General features: G+C 57.1%; 2 protein-coding genes across 2 annotated transcripts; one reads left to right on the top strand and one right to left on the bottom strand.

Moving 5' to 3' along the window:
• Positions 1-726: 726 nt before the first annotated feature.
• C19H17orf50 (chromosome 19 C17orf50 homolog) lies at positions 727-4,139 on the bottom strand. Its single transcript, XM_024980644.2, has 3 exons — positions 4,015-4,139; positions 1,443-1,773; positions 727-1,348 (listed from the first exon to the last, which is right to left on the bottom strand). The coding sequence occupies exons 1-3, from the start codon at positions 4,025-4,027 to the stop codon at positions 1,153-1,155; spliced, it is 540 nt and encodes a 179-aa protein (XP_024836412.1). The 5' UTR covers positions 4,028-4,139; the 3' UTR covers positions 727-1,152.
• A 4,112-nt stretch (positions 4,140-8,251) lies between these two features.
• GAS2L2 (growth arrest specific 2 like 2) lies at positions 8,252-15,251 on the top strand. The gene is made up of 6 exons (NM_001205642.1): positions 8,252-8,636; positions 9,994-10,235; positions 11,057-11,164; positions 12,215-12,311; positions 12,892-13,144; positions 13,709-15,251. Exons 1-6 carry the CDS (start codon positions 8,252-8,254, stop codon positions 15,249-15,251), a joined length of 2,628 nt encoding a protein of 875 aa, NP_001192571.1.
• The last annotated feature ends 1,103 nt before the right edge of the window (positions 15,252-16,354 follow it).

Below are 16,354 nucleotides of genomic sequence, written 5' to 3' on the forward strand. Positions count from 1 at the left end.
ATGCTGGGGAGGGGGCAACCATGTTCTTTTTCCTAGCCGGGCCCAGTGAGCTGTGCGTGTGTATAGTCCAGATGGGGAGAGGGGGCCTGCCGCTCTCTTCAAAAAGCAAAATGTCCTTCACCCACTCACCCTCCAGGCCAGATGGAGAACCCTGTGTGGCCGCAGGATGACAGGGGCCTCTCTGGAGGTCTGGCTGCTGAAGGCGCTGGGGGCCTCTGCAGACTGGGAGAGCACCGGTGCTCACAATGGCCCCGTTGTCCTGGCCACACACGAAGCATTCCAGGAGCTCCCGCTGGCCGGCCAAGAATAGCTGGGATTCCTGGAGAAGGACCCAGCTCCCCAGCCTCCCTGTCTTCAGTCTCAGCAGGCTTCTGGGCTAACTCTCTAGTCCTGCGCACTCCACACCTTCCAGGGCCTCGTCGGCACACACGTTGACCGCGGTCAGAGCGGCCTTCCCGCCGGAGGGGAGGAAGGTCCAACCAGCTTCAGCCCTCAGCTCCCAGTGGGCATTCCTGGCGCGGAGCATGCCTTTTTTCTTCTCAGCGCGCAGTGGGGAGAATGGCCTTTGATTGCCCTTGGCTGCAAGGGCTTGGTTCCGCCCCGAGCTGCTGGGAGGAGGCTCTCCGCCTGCCCTTTTCCCTCTGGCTTGAACCCGGGGGAAGGGCAAGGAGGGTTGATCTTTATCACGCTCACCGGGGTCCTCGCCCCTCCTCTAGGCACTGACACTTGGATCAGAGGCTTTATTGGAGGATTTGAGGGGAGAGGCAAGTTTCCCAGAGGGGTTATTTACTTTAGGCGATGCCTCTGCCCACCGGGCCAGAAGGAACCTGAAATACCCAAGAGACAAGTGAGAGGGCTGTGGGCAGGGGACGGGAGTCAGGTGGGCGATGGGCACCGCGTGCTGACCGGGGAGGCGCTGTTGCAGGAACGGACCTCCAGGTGATGATGTTGGGCTCCGCACTGATGACAGGTGGGGCCGCCCCATCGGGGTGCGCCTGCTGGTCTGCTCCGAGAGAGGGCACCCCTGAAGGGAGGCTCTGCGGCACGTGATCGACGTCGGGGAAGAGAGGGGAGGGTTGCGGGCATTTGGGGCGGAGGCGAAGATGAACGGCTACAGAGGCAGGGAGTTGGGGGTGGGAGGGTTGGTGGCACTCAGGGGCCGCCGTGGGCAGGCCGCGTCTTCCCCAGATCCGGGTGCTCCAGAACGCAATGCGCCACGTAGCTCGGCGAGCTGTGCAAGTTCCTGCACTTCTTGCAGAAAAGGATCTCGCAGCGCGCGCAGCCCCCGCCGCGCGGCCGCCGCCGCCGCGTCTCCAGCACGCACGGCTCCTCGGGAGGGCTCCGCTTCCTGCGGGGGAGGACCGGGGCGCTCAGGGCACCGCGCCGCTTGCTCGCGCGGGGCGCCCCGGGCATCCCGCCCCCGCCGCGGGGCGCGCCCTCACCTGTCGGCCGGCGCGGCTAGGCCTCCGAGCAGCGCCAAGGGGCTGAACCAACCCCAGAAACCGCTCTCCGCGCGCCGCAGCAGCGCCACCTGCTGGGTGCTGGACTCCTGGCGCAGCGGGTAGTACGACACCGAGCCCCGCTCACGGCCCTCGCCGCCCTCAGCCTCACCGCCGGCCTTGGCCTCGCCCTCGGCCGCGCTCTCCTCCGGCGGCCTCTCCTCGTCCGACTCCGACTCCGACTCTGACTCCTCCTCCGCGGCTTCGGCCTCCGCCTCTGCCTCCCTGGCCCGGGGCTCCTCCAGCTCCTTCTTCCACAAGGGGGCCTTCGCGCCTGCACGGGTGTTGGGGGGTGGGGAGAGATCAGTGAAGGGCCCTCCCTGGTACCCTGACTGTGGCGCCCAACCCGATCCCCACCCCCCAAAAAAGGCAGGCGCCCGAAGGACATGCATGAGATGTGCGGGGCCAGCAAGATTCCAAGAGAAGGTTTCCAGAGTGTGCAGGATTTTCTGGGCAAAGAGGGGCCTGATTTCCTAGGTCCCTGAACTTCCCAGCTGAAGAAGGTTCGGGGCAAGTCTGGTCGCTTCTGTCAAGCTCCGTTTCCCCATCTGTAAAATGGAGAGGGAAAAGTGCCCATCTCAAGGGCTACTGAAAAGCAGGTATCAGATGGAGTCTGTGTGAAGCGCCTGGCCCAGGGCAGGGACGCGGGGCGGGGGAAGCCAGCAACAAGCAGGTGCCATGAGGCTTGAGCCCGGGAATGGTGGTTCATCACCCACTTCCTTCTAACTGGCCTCGGGGTGGGGACTGATGCCTGTGCAGCTGTCAATAATCAGGAAGTGCCCCGATTGGAATTTTAATAGGTGGTTATCTATATTTTGTTTTCTGCATGGAACGGGATTTCCTCCTTCAAAATGGGCCTTGCCTTAAGAAAGCCCAGCGTCACTTGCTGCGAAGGCAATGGCACCCCACTCCAGTACTCTTGCCTGGAAAATCCCATGGATGGAGGAGCCTGGTGGGCTGCAGTCCATGGGGTCGCGAAGAGTCAGACAGGACTGAGCGACTTCACTTTCACTTTTCACTTTCAGGCATTGGAGAAGGAAATGGCAACCCACTCCAGTGTTCTTGCCTAGAGAATCCCAGGGACGGGGGAGCCTGGTGGGCTGCCATCTATGGGGTCACACAGAGTCGGGCACGACTGAAGTGACTTAGCAGCAGCAGCAGCAGGCAGGCAGGAGAGCGCACAGCGCCTCTGCATGATTAGGAAAGGGTGCCTCTGATGCGCAGAAAAATCCAGAAAAGTGGCCGGTATGGTCGGACTAAGTGGAAATCCACCCTTACCCCCACACGCGCACCAGGAAGACTAATTAGGAAAAGGCCTCTATTCATCCTTCCAGGCTTGAACCCAACCTTGCCTGTCGGATTTCAGCCACCTCTGATTCCCCCCTTGCTGATGTTCAGGGCACAAACTCCACAATCCCAAGCAGCAGTCCTGGCAGGTGGGAAGTTCCTGGGCTGACCTGAGAGTAACCTACCAGGAGGTATCCACCACTCATTCAGCAGACACAGGCCCAGCCCTACCGTGTGCCCTGCGGTCTGCTGGATCTGGGGAGCTAGACTTGCAAGGGAAAAAAGGAGGAGGAGGGCAGGGAAGACACAGCTCCTGGGGTTTTCCCTAGAAAGGTCTAGAAAATTTTCCATTGATCCCTGCCCATCTTGTTTAAAGAGGTTGGAAACAAAGGGGAATGATAATAAAGTTAGTGTTCCAGTCCACATGTACTGAATACCAACTGCACGTAGCCACCTGGCTAACCACATCATACGTCCTGCTGCTTCCCGACACTGTCTGGTAGGTGATGAGGTAGGTAAGAGAGGGGCCTCTGAATTTCAACCAAGACTTCTGAAAGCTTTCCAAAAAGAAAGTTTTTTTTCAGAGATTCTACCAGTTCTTGGTATTGCTATAGGTGGAGAACCAAGATCCACTGTCTTTTTTTTTTTTTCTGTCCAAGCCACAGTGGCTTGTGGGATATTAGTTCCCAGATCAGGGATCAAACCTGTGCCCCCTGCAGTGGAAGTACAGAGTCCTAACCACTCCAAGTTCCACTGTACTTTTATTTAGGAAAACACTTAGACTTCTGGCTGTGAAAGGCCAGAGCTAGAGCGCAGCCAGGAAGGGGTGCTGGGGACATGTGGGAAAGGATGAGGAATTAGAGAGGGAGGGTGGGGCTTTGGGGGCCAGGCTGTGGAGTTTGAACTCTGTCCTTCAGCAGTTGGGGAGCCTCTGGACATTTTGACACAGGGATGTGCTCAGAGCATCCTTCAGGATGTTTCCTCTGACAGAAGGAGACAGACAGAGACCCACGTAGGAGTCATTACAGTGGTCCAGGCCAGAGAAGACAAAGATCCGAACAGCAGCAGATGAAGATGTGAGAGAAGATGTCAGAAATATTCAGAAGAGAGAGAGGAGAGGGCTTGTATATGGATGGGTAACTGAGAAAACTTCTACTCTGGGGTTGCCATGTGATGAGCTTGTTGATCCATCCTGGGGTCGAGAGACCCGTCCTCCAGCTCCACTCACCATGTTTATCCATTCTCCCCAAAGTCGTGCTGCCCTCTTTCCCTGATTAGGCAGAGGGATGGGACAGAGTTGCCATAGAGCTTGGTCTGGTCTCTAGGGCCTCTGCTGGATTACAAGGGGGCGGGGCTAGAGTCTCACCTGCCAATAGGATTCCACCCGCAGACTAACTGCCTTTTCTAGAACTTCCATCCCAAACCCTACCTTCTCTCTTGGGAAGGTATTAAAGGGGACAGAGAGTAACTTTGGGGCTTCCCAAGTGGCACTAGTGGTAAAGGACCCACCTGCCAATGCAGGAGACATAATGGGTTCGATCCCTGGGTCGGGAAGATCTCCTGGAGGAGGGCACAGCAACCCACTCCAGTATTCTTGCCTGGAGAATCCCATGGACAGGGGAGTCTGGTGGGCTACATACAGTCCATAGGGTTGCAAAGAGTCGGACACAACTGAAGTGATTTAGCACACAAGCACAGAGGGACTTTGGCCCCCCATAGACTGGGGTCAATTCCCAGCTCTACCACATAAATGTAAACTCTGAGTGTTAGTGAGTTATCTTTCTGACCCTCTGTCTCTCTTTCTGTATGTCAGAGCCATGCAGTACAGACTTTACCTGGCCCACTGAAAACACGTAAAGCATTATGTCTACTGGCATCACTATTTTCTCCCCTTCCCTTTCAGTTCAGTCCCCATCTTTCCTCCTCCCTGCTTCCCACCCCACCCACCTCCAGCTCACTGCCTTAGCTCCGAGGAGCAGAGGACACGGTGTCAAGTTATAGGAAGCAGGGCTCAGGTAAGACCCAGGGGTAGCTTCTGGATGTTCGGTATATGTGTGAGAGCTGGGGCTCAGGAAAGGAATAAAATTGTAGAAACTTGGGGAAACTCCTTCATTGCTTGGCCTGACAGTGGGGTGTTTTGGCAGAGTCAGTGGTATTCAGAGGGGCAGAGGATGCAAACCCAGGTCTGGAGAGCCTCCGTCTGATGTGATACAGTTGCTGGAGTCAAGAAGATCCCAGTCTGTTAGGGGAACATGACATGGTGCTCCATCCAGGTCTGAAGTGGGGGCATGGGTCTCTTCCTTCAGGCATCTCCCAGTTTGGTGGGATATAGAGCAAAGAGGGCAGACCAGCCTCCAAGAATCTCGTGGGGGTAACACTGTGAAGAACCGTAAAGAATCTAAAATTTTACCCTATGTGCAAGCTAGCAAGTTAGCACACTGTATTTTCCTAGGTGCTGCCAAAACACGGGAGACTCTTGAGTTAGAGATAAAAGACCTCATTACTGATGACGCAGCAGCATCGGGATACCTGTGTCATCTTCTCTTGGCCCCTGTCCCATGGGTGCTAGGTAGTACCTGCATATGTAGTGGCTTGCATTGTAAGAGGAACCCTGAGCTTAGGGAACCCTAATTTTTTTTATACTGGATAGTAACCAAACCTGTTTTTTGCTCTGGAAAAAGACACTGTATCTTCCAAGGTTTTTCACTATATAAACACCTTTGAAACACCTCTGCAAAAAATAGGAAAGACCCATGGAGAACGCTCTCCTCCCCAAACCTGAACATCCTTACATTTTCTAAAGGAGCTTATAGCCACCTTGGTTCTCTTTTTAAAATTTATTATTTATGGCTGCGCTGGGTCTTCGTTGCTACACCCAGGCTTTCTTTAGTTGCAGCAAGTGGGGGGCTACTCTTCCTTGCAGAGCAGGAGCTTCTCGTTGCAGTGACTTCTCTTGTTGCAGAGCACAGGCTTCGGTAGTTTGGCATGCTGGCTTAGTTGCCCCGCAGCATGGAGGATCTTAGTTCACAGACCAGGGATTGAACGTATGTCCCCTGCATTGGCATTGGCAGAAAAATTCCTAACCACTGGACCGCCAGGGAAGCCCCTAGCCACTTTGGTTCTTGATGGGACATTTCAAAAGCTTACTCTGTCCAATTTAAATGGCTTCATAGAATGGCTGGAAGACTTGACAGGTTCTCTCTTTGGGGCTGGGCCCATCTTCCCTAACTTCAAGAAAACTCTATCCATGAATAATACCTAAACAAGATAGGATCCTATTAGCAAGAAGGGAAACAGCTCCTCTGTCTCGGGGGTAACCAGCCTCTAGAATGGCTCCCAATGACCCCTGTTGCCTGGTATTCCCTCTGATGTAGCCCCTTCCCATATGAAATAAGGCCAACCTGGGTCATTGATAGGATGTTGTGGGAATTGACAGAGTGTGATGTTCAAGGCTATGTAATAAAAGACCCTGTGGCTTCTGTCTTGCTCTGTCTCTCTGGAGAAAGCCCACTGCCATGTCACGAGGACACTCAGCCAACCCCACGGAAAGATCCATCCATCCATGTACTGAGGAACGCAGGCCTCCTGCCAGCTTCAGTTTTCTTGTTTCCTCATCCATGAAATGGGTACAACCATCATTATCTTGACGCCTTTAGAAGGTAACTGAAAGAAAATTACTTTCCAAAAGGTAAAGCAAAGCCCTACATAGAGACCCTATTTCCCCTCTTCCTCAAATTCCACCTGTCATTGCTATTCCTGGGATATACCAAGTATCCGCCTGCCTGGAGTGTTTTTGGGTTGTGTGTTTGTCACAGCACAAGGCTTCAGGATCTTAGTTCCCCAAGCAGGGATTGAACCCTGGGCCCCTACAGAGAAAGTGCTGACTTCTAACCACTGCACCTCCAGGGAATTCCCCCACCTGGAGCGTTTGCCCTGGCTGTTCCTTCTGCCAGGGTGCCCTTCCAGCAGACATCTTCAGGGCTTGCTTCCTCACTTCTCTCAGGTCCCTGCTCAAATATCACCTATCAGTGAAGTCTTTCCCAGCCACCTTACAGAAAGTCCCCCAGCCCCACCCCGTCTCCTGGAGCCCTTCTGTTTTCTCCCTGGTATGTATCACCATCTGACTCACTACAGACTCATTTGTTTATCTGTCATCCATCACCCACCATCATGTAAGCAGCCTCCGTGAGGACGGGGGCTACCTGAAAAGTGAAAGTGTGAGTGGCTCAGTCTGACTCTTTGAGACCCCATGGACTATAGCCTGCCAGGCTCCTCAGTCTCCAGACAAGAACACTGGTATGGATAGCCGTTCCCTTCTCTAGGGGATCTTCCTGACCCAGGGACCGAACCCGGGTCTCCCGCATTGCAGGCAGATTCTTTACTGTTTGAGCCACAAGGGAAGCCCCTACAGCTACATCCTCACGCACTATAATAGCACATGGCACACAGTAGGTCTGCAGGAAGTATTTGTTGAATGCATGCATCCCTGTGGCCATGGAGGAGGAACTATGATTGACCGCCTGCTCTGGAGGAATCATGTGGGTAGAGTAGGGGATGGAGCCGGTTCTCCAGAGAAGGCGGGGATCATGGCACACAGCCAGAGCTGCTGGGAGAATCAATGAAGCTGGGACCCCTCAGTCCTGACAGTCGGAGACTTCTCACATCCACGAATCCTCTCTTCCTCACAACGCCCCAGAGAGGGAGGTATTATTATTCCCATTTTACAGTTGAGGCAAACAAAGGCACAGAGAAGACAGATAGTATGTGAAGGGGGGATTCAGGAAAGAGTCCAAGGCCAGACTCTTGGCTCTGAACTCTATGGCTGCATCTATTTCACCCCTAAATGGCAGTGCTCACTGAACTCAGAGAGGCATGGCGCCCACTGGCCCTGCTCCCCTCCTCCCATTCCCCAAAACCCTCCACCGGGGTTGACCAAGTGAGTGATAAGCCAGTCCCAGCTTCTTCTTGGCTTCTTGGGCCCCAGGGCAGCCGATGCTGGGAAGGGTTAACAAGGAGTGTTTGTAGCAGCCGCTGGTCTCCAAGGAGAGGAAAGCAAAGTGGAGAGGCCGACAGACAGCCAGACTCCGGGCCGGCTGGTGGGGGGTGGGAGGCAGCTAGTGTGGCCTGTCCGGCCCTGGGGGGGGAGAGAGGAGTGTCTTCCCCTCCATCTGTCCTGGGAGCCGGCGACCTCTGAGCAGACTGGGCAGCTGGGGCGTGAGGCCTCTGCAGGGCTAGCAAGTAGGAAAGTTCTGGCAGGGACTGAAGAATGTGGGGGGGTGGGGGCCCGGCTTGGCCCAGCCCACTGCCGATGGTGGCGGTGGCCAAAGGCAGAGGCGAGTAGCAGAGCCATCCCAGACTCTCAGAGGGTGGAAGGGGACCCCTGAGTCAGGGGGAACCTGCCGAGACCCCACAGGTGACAGGAGTGAAGACGCAGCCACGGCAGAGTGGAGGTGCCCGGCCCAGCCATGCCCCAGCCCCGGGCCAGCAGGAGGAGACCTGGGACCCCCGGGCCTCGGGTGAGCAGCATCCAGCCCTTTAAGTCCAGCGAGCAGTACCTAGAAGCCATGAAGGAGGACCTGGCCGAGTGGCTTCGGGATCTCTACGGAGTGGACATCAGCGCAGCCAACTTCCTGGAGGTGCTGGAGACAGGCCTGGTGCTGTGCCAGCATGCCAACGCCATCACTGAGGCCGCCCTGGCCTTCCTGGCTGAGACACCTGACCAAGCCCAGAGGCTTCCTCTGCCCCGGGCCGGGGTTTCCTATAATGAGGCTGCCCAGCCTCGCACTTTCCAGGCCCGGGACAACATTTCCAACTTCATCCATTGGTGTCGCAAGGAGATGGGCATCCAAGGTAATCCCCCTGTGTTCCCCCACCTCGCAAGACCCTTCTCCTGCCAGGCATCCATCTCCTCTCTGAGGCTCAAGCTGTCAGGGGTCAGGGGTTCTCCTTCCAGATTTGCCTTGGGCCAGCTCCTCATTCCTTTTCATGCTTCAGTTTCCCTATCTCATAGTAAATCCCCAGTAAATCAATGCGTTAAATGAATGATTTGAGCACCTGTCTCTTTGGGGTCACGCACAGGGCTGGGCAGTGAGTGCTGAGAGGCTGAGAACCTATCAGAGCTAAAAGAAGTTGTGGCCCGAGAGAGACAGCTGAGAAGCATAAATTACAGCCCAACTGATAGAAACTCAAGTAGAGCTTCTGTGCCGGGGAGATGGGAGGAAACAGTCACCTGATGAGGTCTAGAAAAACCCAATAGAGGACGGAGATTTGAGCTGAGTCTTCGGGAATAAATAGAAATGTGGGGGGCAGGGAGTTCTAGGCAGAGGGGGCATGGAGAAGGCATGTGTTTGGGCCGCGGTGGAGTGGGGAGGAGGCAAGTGGACCCCAGCCAGTCTTGCTGGGGCTTGCAGGACTCAGGGAGTGACATATCAGCCTTCCTCATCACCTTGGCCCTGAACCCAGTGGCAGGGATGTACCTGAATGCTCACCACCCTCCAGCCTTTGGCGGTGGAGATGGGGCGGTGGGGAGGGGGGTTCAGGCCCCGCCCACTAGCTGGTGGCCGCAACAGTATGGAGCAGGCTTGCAGCCTTGATAAAGGCTAGTGTTTTATCGGGCACTTAACCACAGGCCAGACATTGCCTGCAGTCATATAGCTATCCCCACCACAACCCCATGAAACAGACAGCATTCCCATTTTACAGAAGAGGAGACTGAGGCTGGGACTAGCCCAAGGTCATACAGCCGGTGGGTGGGAGCGTCAGGATTCCAAGCTGGCAGCCAGACTCCGGAGCCTGTACTCCACCCTGCCAGGTTATGCATGGGCTGGGGGTTGAATCTGGGGTGCCTGGTGGTTACTGGAAGTGAGAGACCTGGGTGCTTCTTCCTGCTGAACCCATCCTGGCAGACAGAGCAGAGAGAAGGGCAGGTGGAACTGGGTTCCTTCTCTTGGCTGCGTCCCCTCTTCCTGCCCCCACCTCTCTTATTAGGCAGCCACCTGCTCTGTGCTCTGTACCCGAGCAATTCTGCCCCGACCCCTCCGAGGGGCTGGCCTGACGCCAAGATCCTGAGACGCTAACCCCCATCCCAAGCCTGCTTCCCCCCTTCCCGGGGTCCAGGGTGGTCCCAGGGCTCTCCCACGCGCAGCGCTTTCTCCAGGGAGGTCAGCAGGGGGCTCAGGCTGCCTACCCTCCTCTCGCCCCGGGCCAGAGGTGCTGATGTTCGAGACGGAGGATCTGGTGTTGCGCAAGAACGTGAAGAACGTGGTCCTGTGCCTGCTGGAGCTGGGCCGCCGGGCCTGGCGCTTCGGCGTCGCGGCACCCACCCTGGTGCGGCTGGAGGAGGAGATCGAGGAGGAGCTTTGGCTGGAGCGGGCCCTGCCCCCGCCCAAGCCCCCGCCGCCGGCGCCCCCTGAGCGACGGCCCTGTCACTCCCGCGACCTGGACCAGCTGGTGAGGACTTGGGCACGCCCCGGGCCCCGCCCCCTCGCCCCCCGCCCCAGCCAGCCACCCCCTTCCTGAGCTCCAGGCCCCACCCCGACACTCCCCGACCCCGTGGTTTTTAGTTAAATCGTGTCCACTCTGAGCCGCCACCCTCGTCGTTTTCATTAGGAATCCAGCACCCTACACCTCTCTCGTTTAAACCCCGTGGGCCGGTGGTTACAAAGGCAGACGCCAGCACCCTCTCTGACTGCTGGGTTCAAGTCTTAGTTCACTGCTTTGCGGCTCTGTGACTTTGGGGCAGATTATTTGCCCTCTCCTCTCTGTGCCTCGGTTCCCTTTTCTGTACCGTGGGGATGTAGCTTTCCCATGCCTACCTTCCATGACCGCTGTGGGTCTTAGGTGAGCCAGTGCACGGCAAGCGCTCGGCCTGTGTCCCGCACAGCGGGTCCTGGGGTGGGAGTGAACTGGGAGCGACTATCCACTCCCACCACCAAGAAATCGAGCTCAGGGAAGTTTCTTCACCTGCCCAAGGTCTATAGTGCGGGGGAGGCAGTCAGATCCCAAGGTCCGCCTTAACCATCACACTCCTCGGCCCCTGTTGGCTGACCCAGGAGAGCGCTGAGCCGTAGGTCACCACTCAAGGTCTTGTTCTCCTTGAGTGATTAAACGCCTTCTCTGCTTGCTTGTCAGCCCCTAGTCCTGACTCTGCAGAAGCCTTGGGGCTGGGGGCTGGGGACAGGCAGGCGGCCCATTGAGCTTGACCCAGAGTGCAAGGGCGCTTGGGTCCCTGGGCAGAGGGGAGGGCTGAACCCAGTGCCCACCGCCCGCAGGTTCAGAGCCTGGTGAGCCACTGCACCTGCCCGATTCAGTTCTCCATGGTCAAGGTGTCGGAGGGGAAGTACCGCGTGGGAGAGTCCAACACCCTTATCTTCATCCGGGTAAATTGTGGGAGGGGAGGTGGAGGGAGCCCAGGGGGTCAGCAGGATCAGGAGTCCTGCGGTGGGACTTTATCTAGGCCTGAAGGTGAGGAAAGGAGATCACCATCCACCTCTAGCTATCCATCAGAAGGCTTTCCCTCTCTCCCTCTGGAAATTCCAGAAGATTCCTGGCAAAGTTGGCAAGCATGTCCCCCGCTCCTATTAGGGCAGTTAGAAACAGCCCCCACCCCCATCTACCTCTGCCTCAGCCTAGTTCAGAGGGGGGGTCTTCAGGCAGAAGTGGGGGTGAAGGGTACGCCCACTTTTCCACCCACAGGCTTGGTCACAGCAAGGGGCCTGAGACTCACCCCCCCTACCAAGTCTGTGCTCCCTGTATGGCCAGCCGTGGGCCACCGCTCACATGCAGCTTCTGAGCACGGGGTTCTGATGCTAGTACAGGTCTGACCTGTGCCCCCCTCGAGCCCCCTGCCCATACCTGGCCCCCTCACCAGTAAGAGCCTGTGCCCAGGGGCGCAGCTGAGACTTCTCGCTGGGCCAGGCCGCCCATGGGGGCAGAGCCAGCTCCCCGGCCCTCGCCCCACAGCCTGAGCTAAGAGCCCTGTGAAGTAGGTGGGGAAGGACTGTGGTGCCTTGTTTCCTCTGAGGAAGTGGAGGCCTGAAGAGACTACATGACTGTGACCGGGAGTGAGGCCAGGACTCCCTCGAACTCTTTAAACACACACACCACAGAGCAAAGCCAGGGCCCGTTTCTGATACAAACAGGTGCAGGTCTGAACCCCTTCACGGTGAAGAGAGAGACGAGAGTCCAGGGCCAGACGACCCAATGCTCGTGAGGTCCTGTGTCTCTCTGTGGGGCAACCTGCCATTCGTCAGCTTGGCTTCCACCCTTGACAACATGTGTGATTTGATGCCAGTCACAGGAGGGTCTTGGGCTGCAACCACACACGTGTGTGTGTACATGGATGCGAGCTAGGGCTGAAGGCCCGCAGGCTGGTCCAGGGAGAGGGGACAAACTCACTCTGCCCTCCACCCCACCCTTGCCCCCTGCAGATCCTCCGGAACCACGTGATGGTGCGTGTGGGGGGCGGCTGGGACACACTCGGTCACTATCTGGACAAACATGACCCCTGCCGGTGCACGTCCCTCTGTGAGTCCCCTGGGAGCCCCTTCCCTGTGACTCTGGGTTGGGAGGCCAGGAGCAGAGGCGGGAGGTAGATCTGATCTCCAGGGGCAAGAGGTGCACCAGGAGATGGAGAAAGACACCGTAGAAGGTACCGGTGTGGGCAGCCATAGTGTAGTACCAGTTTACACCACAAGATGACGCCAAAGCCAAACACTCAGAATCAGCATTTGGTCACTGGTGCACGACGCCTGGGTTTAGGTTTGGTTCTGATGGAGGCACCAAGCATGACTTGGAAGGGTCTTTAGTCTTCCCTTAATCTCCATCAGCACCTCAAGACATCCCAAATAAGCATGCAATCTAAGTAAAGGATGTGAACTTGCAATACAAATGCAGCTTTCAGCAAGTCCCCCACCTGGGCCCTCCAACCAGATTTCATGCCCTAAACTCCTCCCGTGAGGAAAATTCTGGTGTTATCACTGTCCCAGTGGGTCCCAGTGTCTCTAATGTGGGATTCAGGGTGGGGAGCAGCTGGGGAGGGAACTGTGGACCCCATCAGCAGTTTAACCCTTTCCTCCTCTCCTCTCTCTGGGGGCTATGTTGGTAGCACACAAGACAGGCAGCTTCCTGCAGCCCCCTGCCCACCCTGTGCAGCACGAAGTGAGGGTGCAGGACGGGCCCTCGCAGCCCCAGCCTACGATGACCATCAGCCGCTCCCAGAGCCCACTGCCCGCCGTGGACTGGAAGACATATACCTCTTCAGGTCGAAAGCTGAGGCCCCCTGCTGTCTCCTCCCCCAGACCCCAGTGTGAACAAAGAGCCAGGCCAGGGGTCCACAGAGAAACAGCACCATTGCTGAGGTACTGGGGAGGGACAGGGCAGGGCCCTTTCCTGATTTGGAGTCCACACCCCCAGAGGCCACCCCAACTCAAGATAAGGGGAGCAGGACTCTCAGCAGTGCGCCATCCCAGCAGGACCTCAGGTGTTCAGAACCAAAAAAAAGCACCCAGTACCTTTAGGATCATCTAGTTACATTATACATCATCCCATTTCACAGATGAGGAGGCTGAGGCCCATAAAGGGAAGAGACTTACCCAAGACCTGTCTATCTATTTCATGGCACAGCAGAAACAAAGACCCTCTCCACCCAAAACTGCTGACCTATAGTCATGGGATCTGAAGCAACCTGGGGCCCAGACCAGGCTTCTTTCTGCCGGTTCCCCAAGGAATGGGGTGGGGGGAACAGGCTTAAACAGTATCTGCTCTAAGGAAGCATCTCTGGCAGTCATGGGGGAGAGGGAGTGTCTACTTCATTCAACATGAAGTCTGACCCCCCCGGGAGTTCTGGCTGGGAGAAGGCCATCCCTTCCTAGAGCCAGGGGACTGGATTACAAGACCCTGCAGTTTATGATTCATCCTTTCAGGTGCCAGGAGAAGTCTCTCGCCCCATCTCGGAGGCAGCTGCCAGCTGGGGACAACCTGCCCAGGCCCCAGTCCTCACCCACTCCCAGGGACCAAGACCCACCGTGTACCTCCTTGGGGAAGAGGGAGGAGAGACACCCCCCTGAACCCCCCCGGGGGAGGACTCCCACATCTTCGGTTCATGAGAGGACAGACAGCCGGGGAACTCATGCCAGGACCCCCACCCCCCAGAGAGTCCGAGCCCCCGAGGCCACCGCCAAAGGGACACCAGCAAGAGGACTGTCTCCCCTGCCTCGTTCTCCCAGCCCAGCCAAGCCCGTGGGCCCCAGGCAACCACCCTGGGGTGAGGTCGAGGGTGCTTCCTCGCAGCTCAGGGAGCCAGCACCTGTCTGCTCTCCATCCCCTGTCAAAGGATCCACCAAGATCCCTGTCCAGTTGCCCCCAGCATGCCCCCCAACTCCGGGAAGAGGCTTTGCAGGAACTGTAAGTGGAGGTCCCAGCACAGAACTGAAGAGAGGCCCCCTTCCATTAAGGGCCACCAGTGACCTGTCTGGGTCCAGACATGAGCACTGTTCTGTGGAAGAGGGGCAGGAGGACCTGAAGCTGGGCGTCCAGGTAACAGCGGAGGCTGGAGGGCCTTGGGGCCTGGGCCCACAGCACCGGGAGGGGAGGTGCACCCCCTTGCCATCGGGCAGAACCAAGGAACAAGGCATCCATCATGGCCTTGAGGAGGAGCTTCCAACCAACATGAAGCTGCTAGGAATGGCGGGTGCCCGCCCCCAGGGCACTGGGTCTGTAGTCATTCCTCGCAGTGGGGTCTACGTGCCCAGTCTGGGTGGGTGGTGGCCTGACCCTGGGGGTCTTTATGACAAAGTCATCCAAGAGCTGATTCAGGACCCCCCACCCCTCCTTAAAGTGGACCTGGGAGCCTGGAAGGCAGCCCCTCCAGGCTCCCCTACACCAGCTGTAACTGCATGCCCAGGAAGCCTCAAAGGGAAATTGAGAGCCCAAGAGAGTGGGCTGAGGACAGTGGCAAACCCCAGTGCCAAGGGCATCAGCACAAAGGCCCAAGGGGGACAGGACTGCTCAGCCCCTACAGTGTCTGCCAGCCCAGAATCCCTCACACTTTCACCCTCTGACCCCAGTTCCGAGAGAGCCAAGGCATGTCCAACCAAGGGCAAGAGAACACTTAGGAAGCCCCAGAGAATCCCATCCATCTACAAGCTGAAGCTGAGGCCCAGGATTCGGCCCCGGAGAGATCACAGGCCTGAGAAGCGGCCATCACGGATCCCCAAGCCATTGACCTGCCTGCCCCTGGGTCCAGTCAGGGCACCCCTCAAAGGCAGGCTGGTGAGAGCAGCACTGGGCAGTAAGGGAGGGGAGGCAGCCCTGGTGGATGGAGCCTCGGCAGGGGAGGAGGAGGACAGAGAGGAGAGGAAAGAGCCAGCCGCCTCACTGGAGAGCGGCTCCCCACCTTCGGAGGGCCAGGGGCCCTGGCAGCTCGATCCAGTCCCCCTCTCACCTGAGGAGGAGTCCTGGGTCTGAGAAGATGCTTTCTTCCCTGACCCCGAGGAGGGAAGTGAAAAGATGCCCACGCACTCCCAACTGCAGGAACAAAAGGGAAGGTCCCTCCCCTCAATACAGGGCCTTGGTCAGGAGAGGTTAGAAAGCAAATAGAGACTCCATCTGCTCATTTGAGCAGAAAGGCAATCCATGAGTCTCGATCCAACTCCAGGATGGTGGGGCTACCCTCTCCCAAAACAGCTCCCCCAATTCCTGCACCCTCTTCTCTGGCCAGGCCCACTTCCACAACTCTTATGTTATTAAACATGAGAGGGTCTGCCCCTGAACCCCCAAGTCTTGAATCCACTCTATGACTGTGGTGATGCAGAAAGGTGTAGCAGCATTTTTCCCATTGCGGGGTGGTGGGGGAGGTAGGAGGGAGCTAGGGGGTGAGAGACGCTTCGCCTTTGGAGGTTCAGCCAACCTTGCCAGACAGCCGTTCTTTCCCAGAGCAGTTGTTGCATCAGCACCATGGACAGGGACAAGGTTGCCCCATACAGGCTCCTGTGGGGCTTGGCTCTAGTGGTAAAGAATCCTCCTGACAACGCAGGAGATTAAGGGATATAGGTTCAATTCCTGGGTCTGGAAGATCCCTTGGAGTAGGGAATGGCAATCCAGTCCAGCATCCTTGTCTGGAGAATCCTATGCACAGAAGAACCTAGTGGGCTACAGTCCACAGGGTCACAGAGTCCAACACGACAGAAGCAACTTAGCACTTAGCAGGCGTGACTTCAAAACTCTACCCTGGTGGTTGGCAGCTGAGATCACTGAGTCAAGAGGGATGGTTGAGAGCATTCTTTAACACATCTACACCCCTTGAGTTAGCACCTCAACCCTGAGTGGGAGGAAGACACAAAACCAGAAGCTGGGCCTGAGTCCACTTATGAAAGTTTTCCCAAGAAGGTGGCAGAATGTTATCCTCTCAGTGGTTTTGATCAGTTGGAGGGTTCCAAGGCAGGGTAGATGGAGAGAGATGAGTCCCCACTCTCCCTTTCCCTTTGTTCTCCTGGTTGACTCGGGCTTTAGGACTGAGGCCACCTCATCACCTGGAGCTCAGAAGGCAGACCCCGTAGGGAGCCCCTTCG

Source organism: Bos taurus, chromosome 19 (assembly GCF_002263795.3).
Source record: "Bos taurus isolate L1 Dominette 01449 registration number 42190680 breed Hereford chromosome 19, ARS-UCD2.0, whole genome shotgun sequence".
Lineage (NCBI taxonomy): Eukaryota > Metazoa > Chordata > Mammalia > Artiodactyla > Bovidae > Bos > Bos taurus.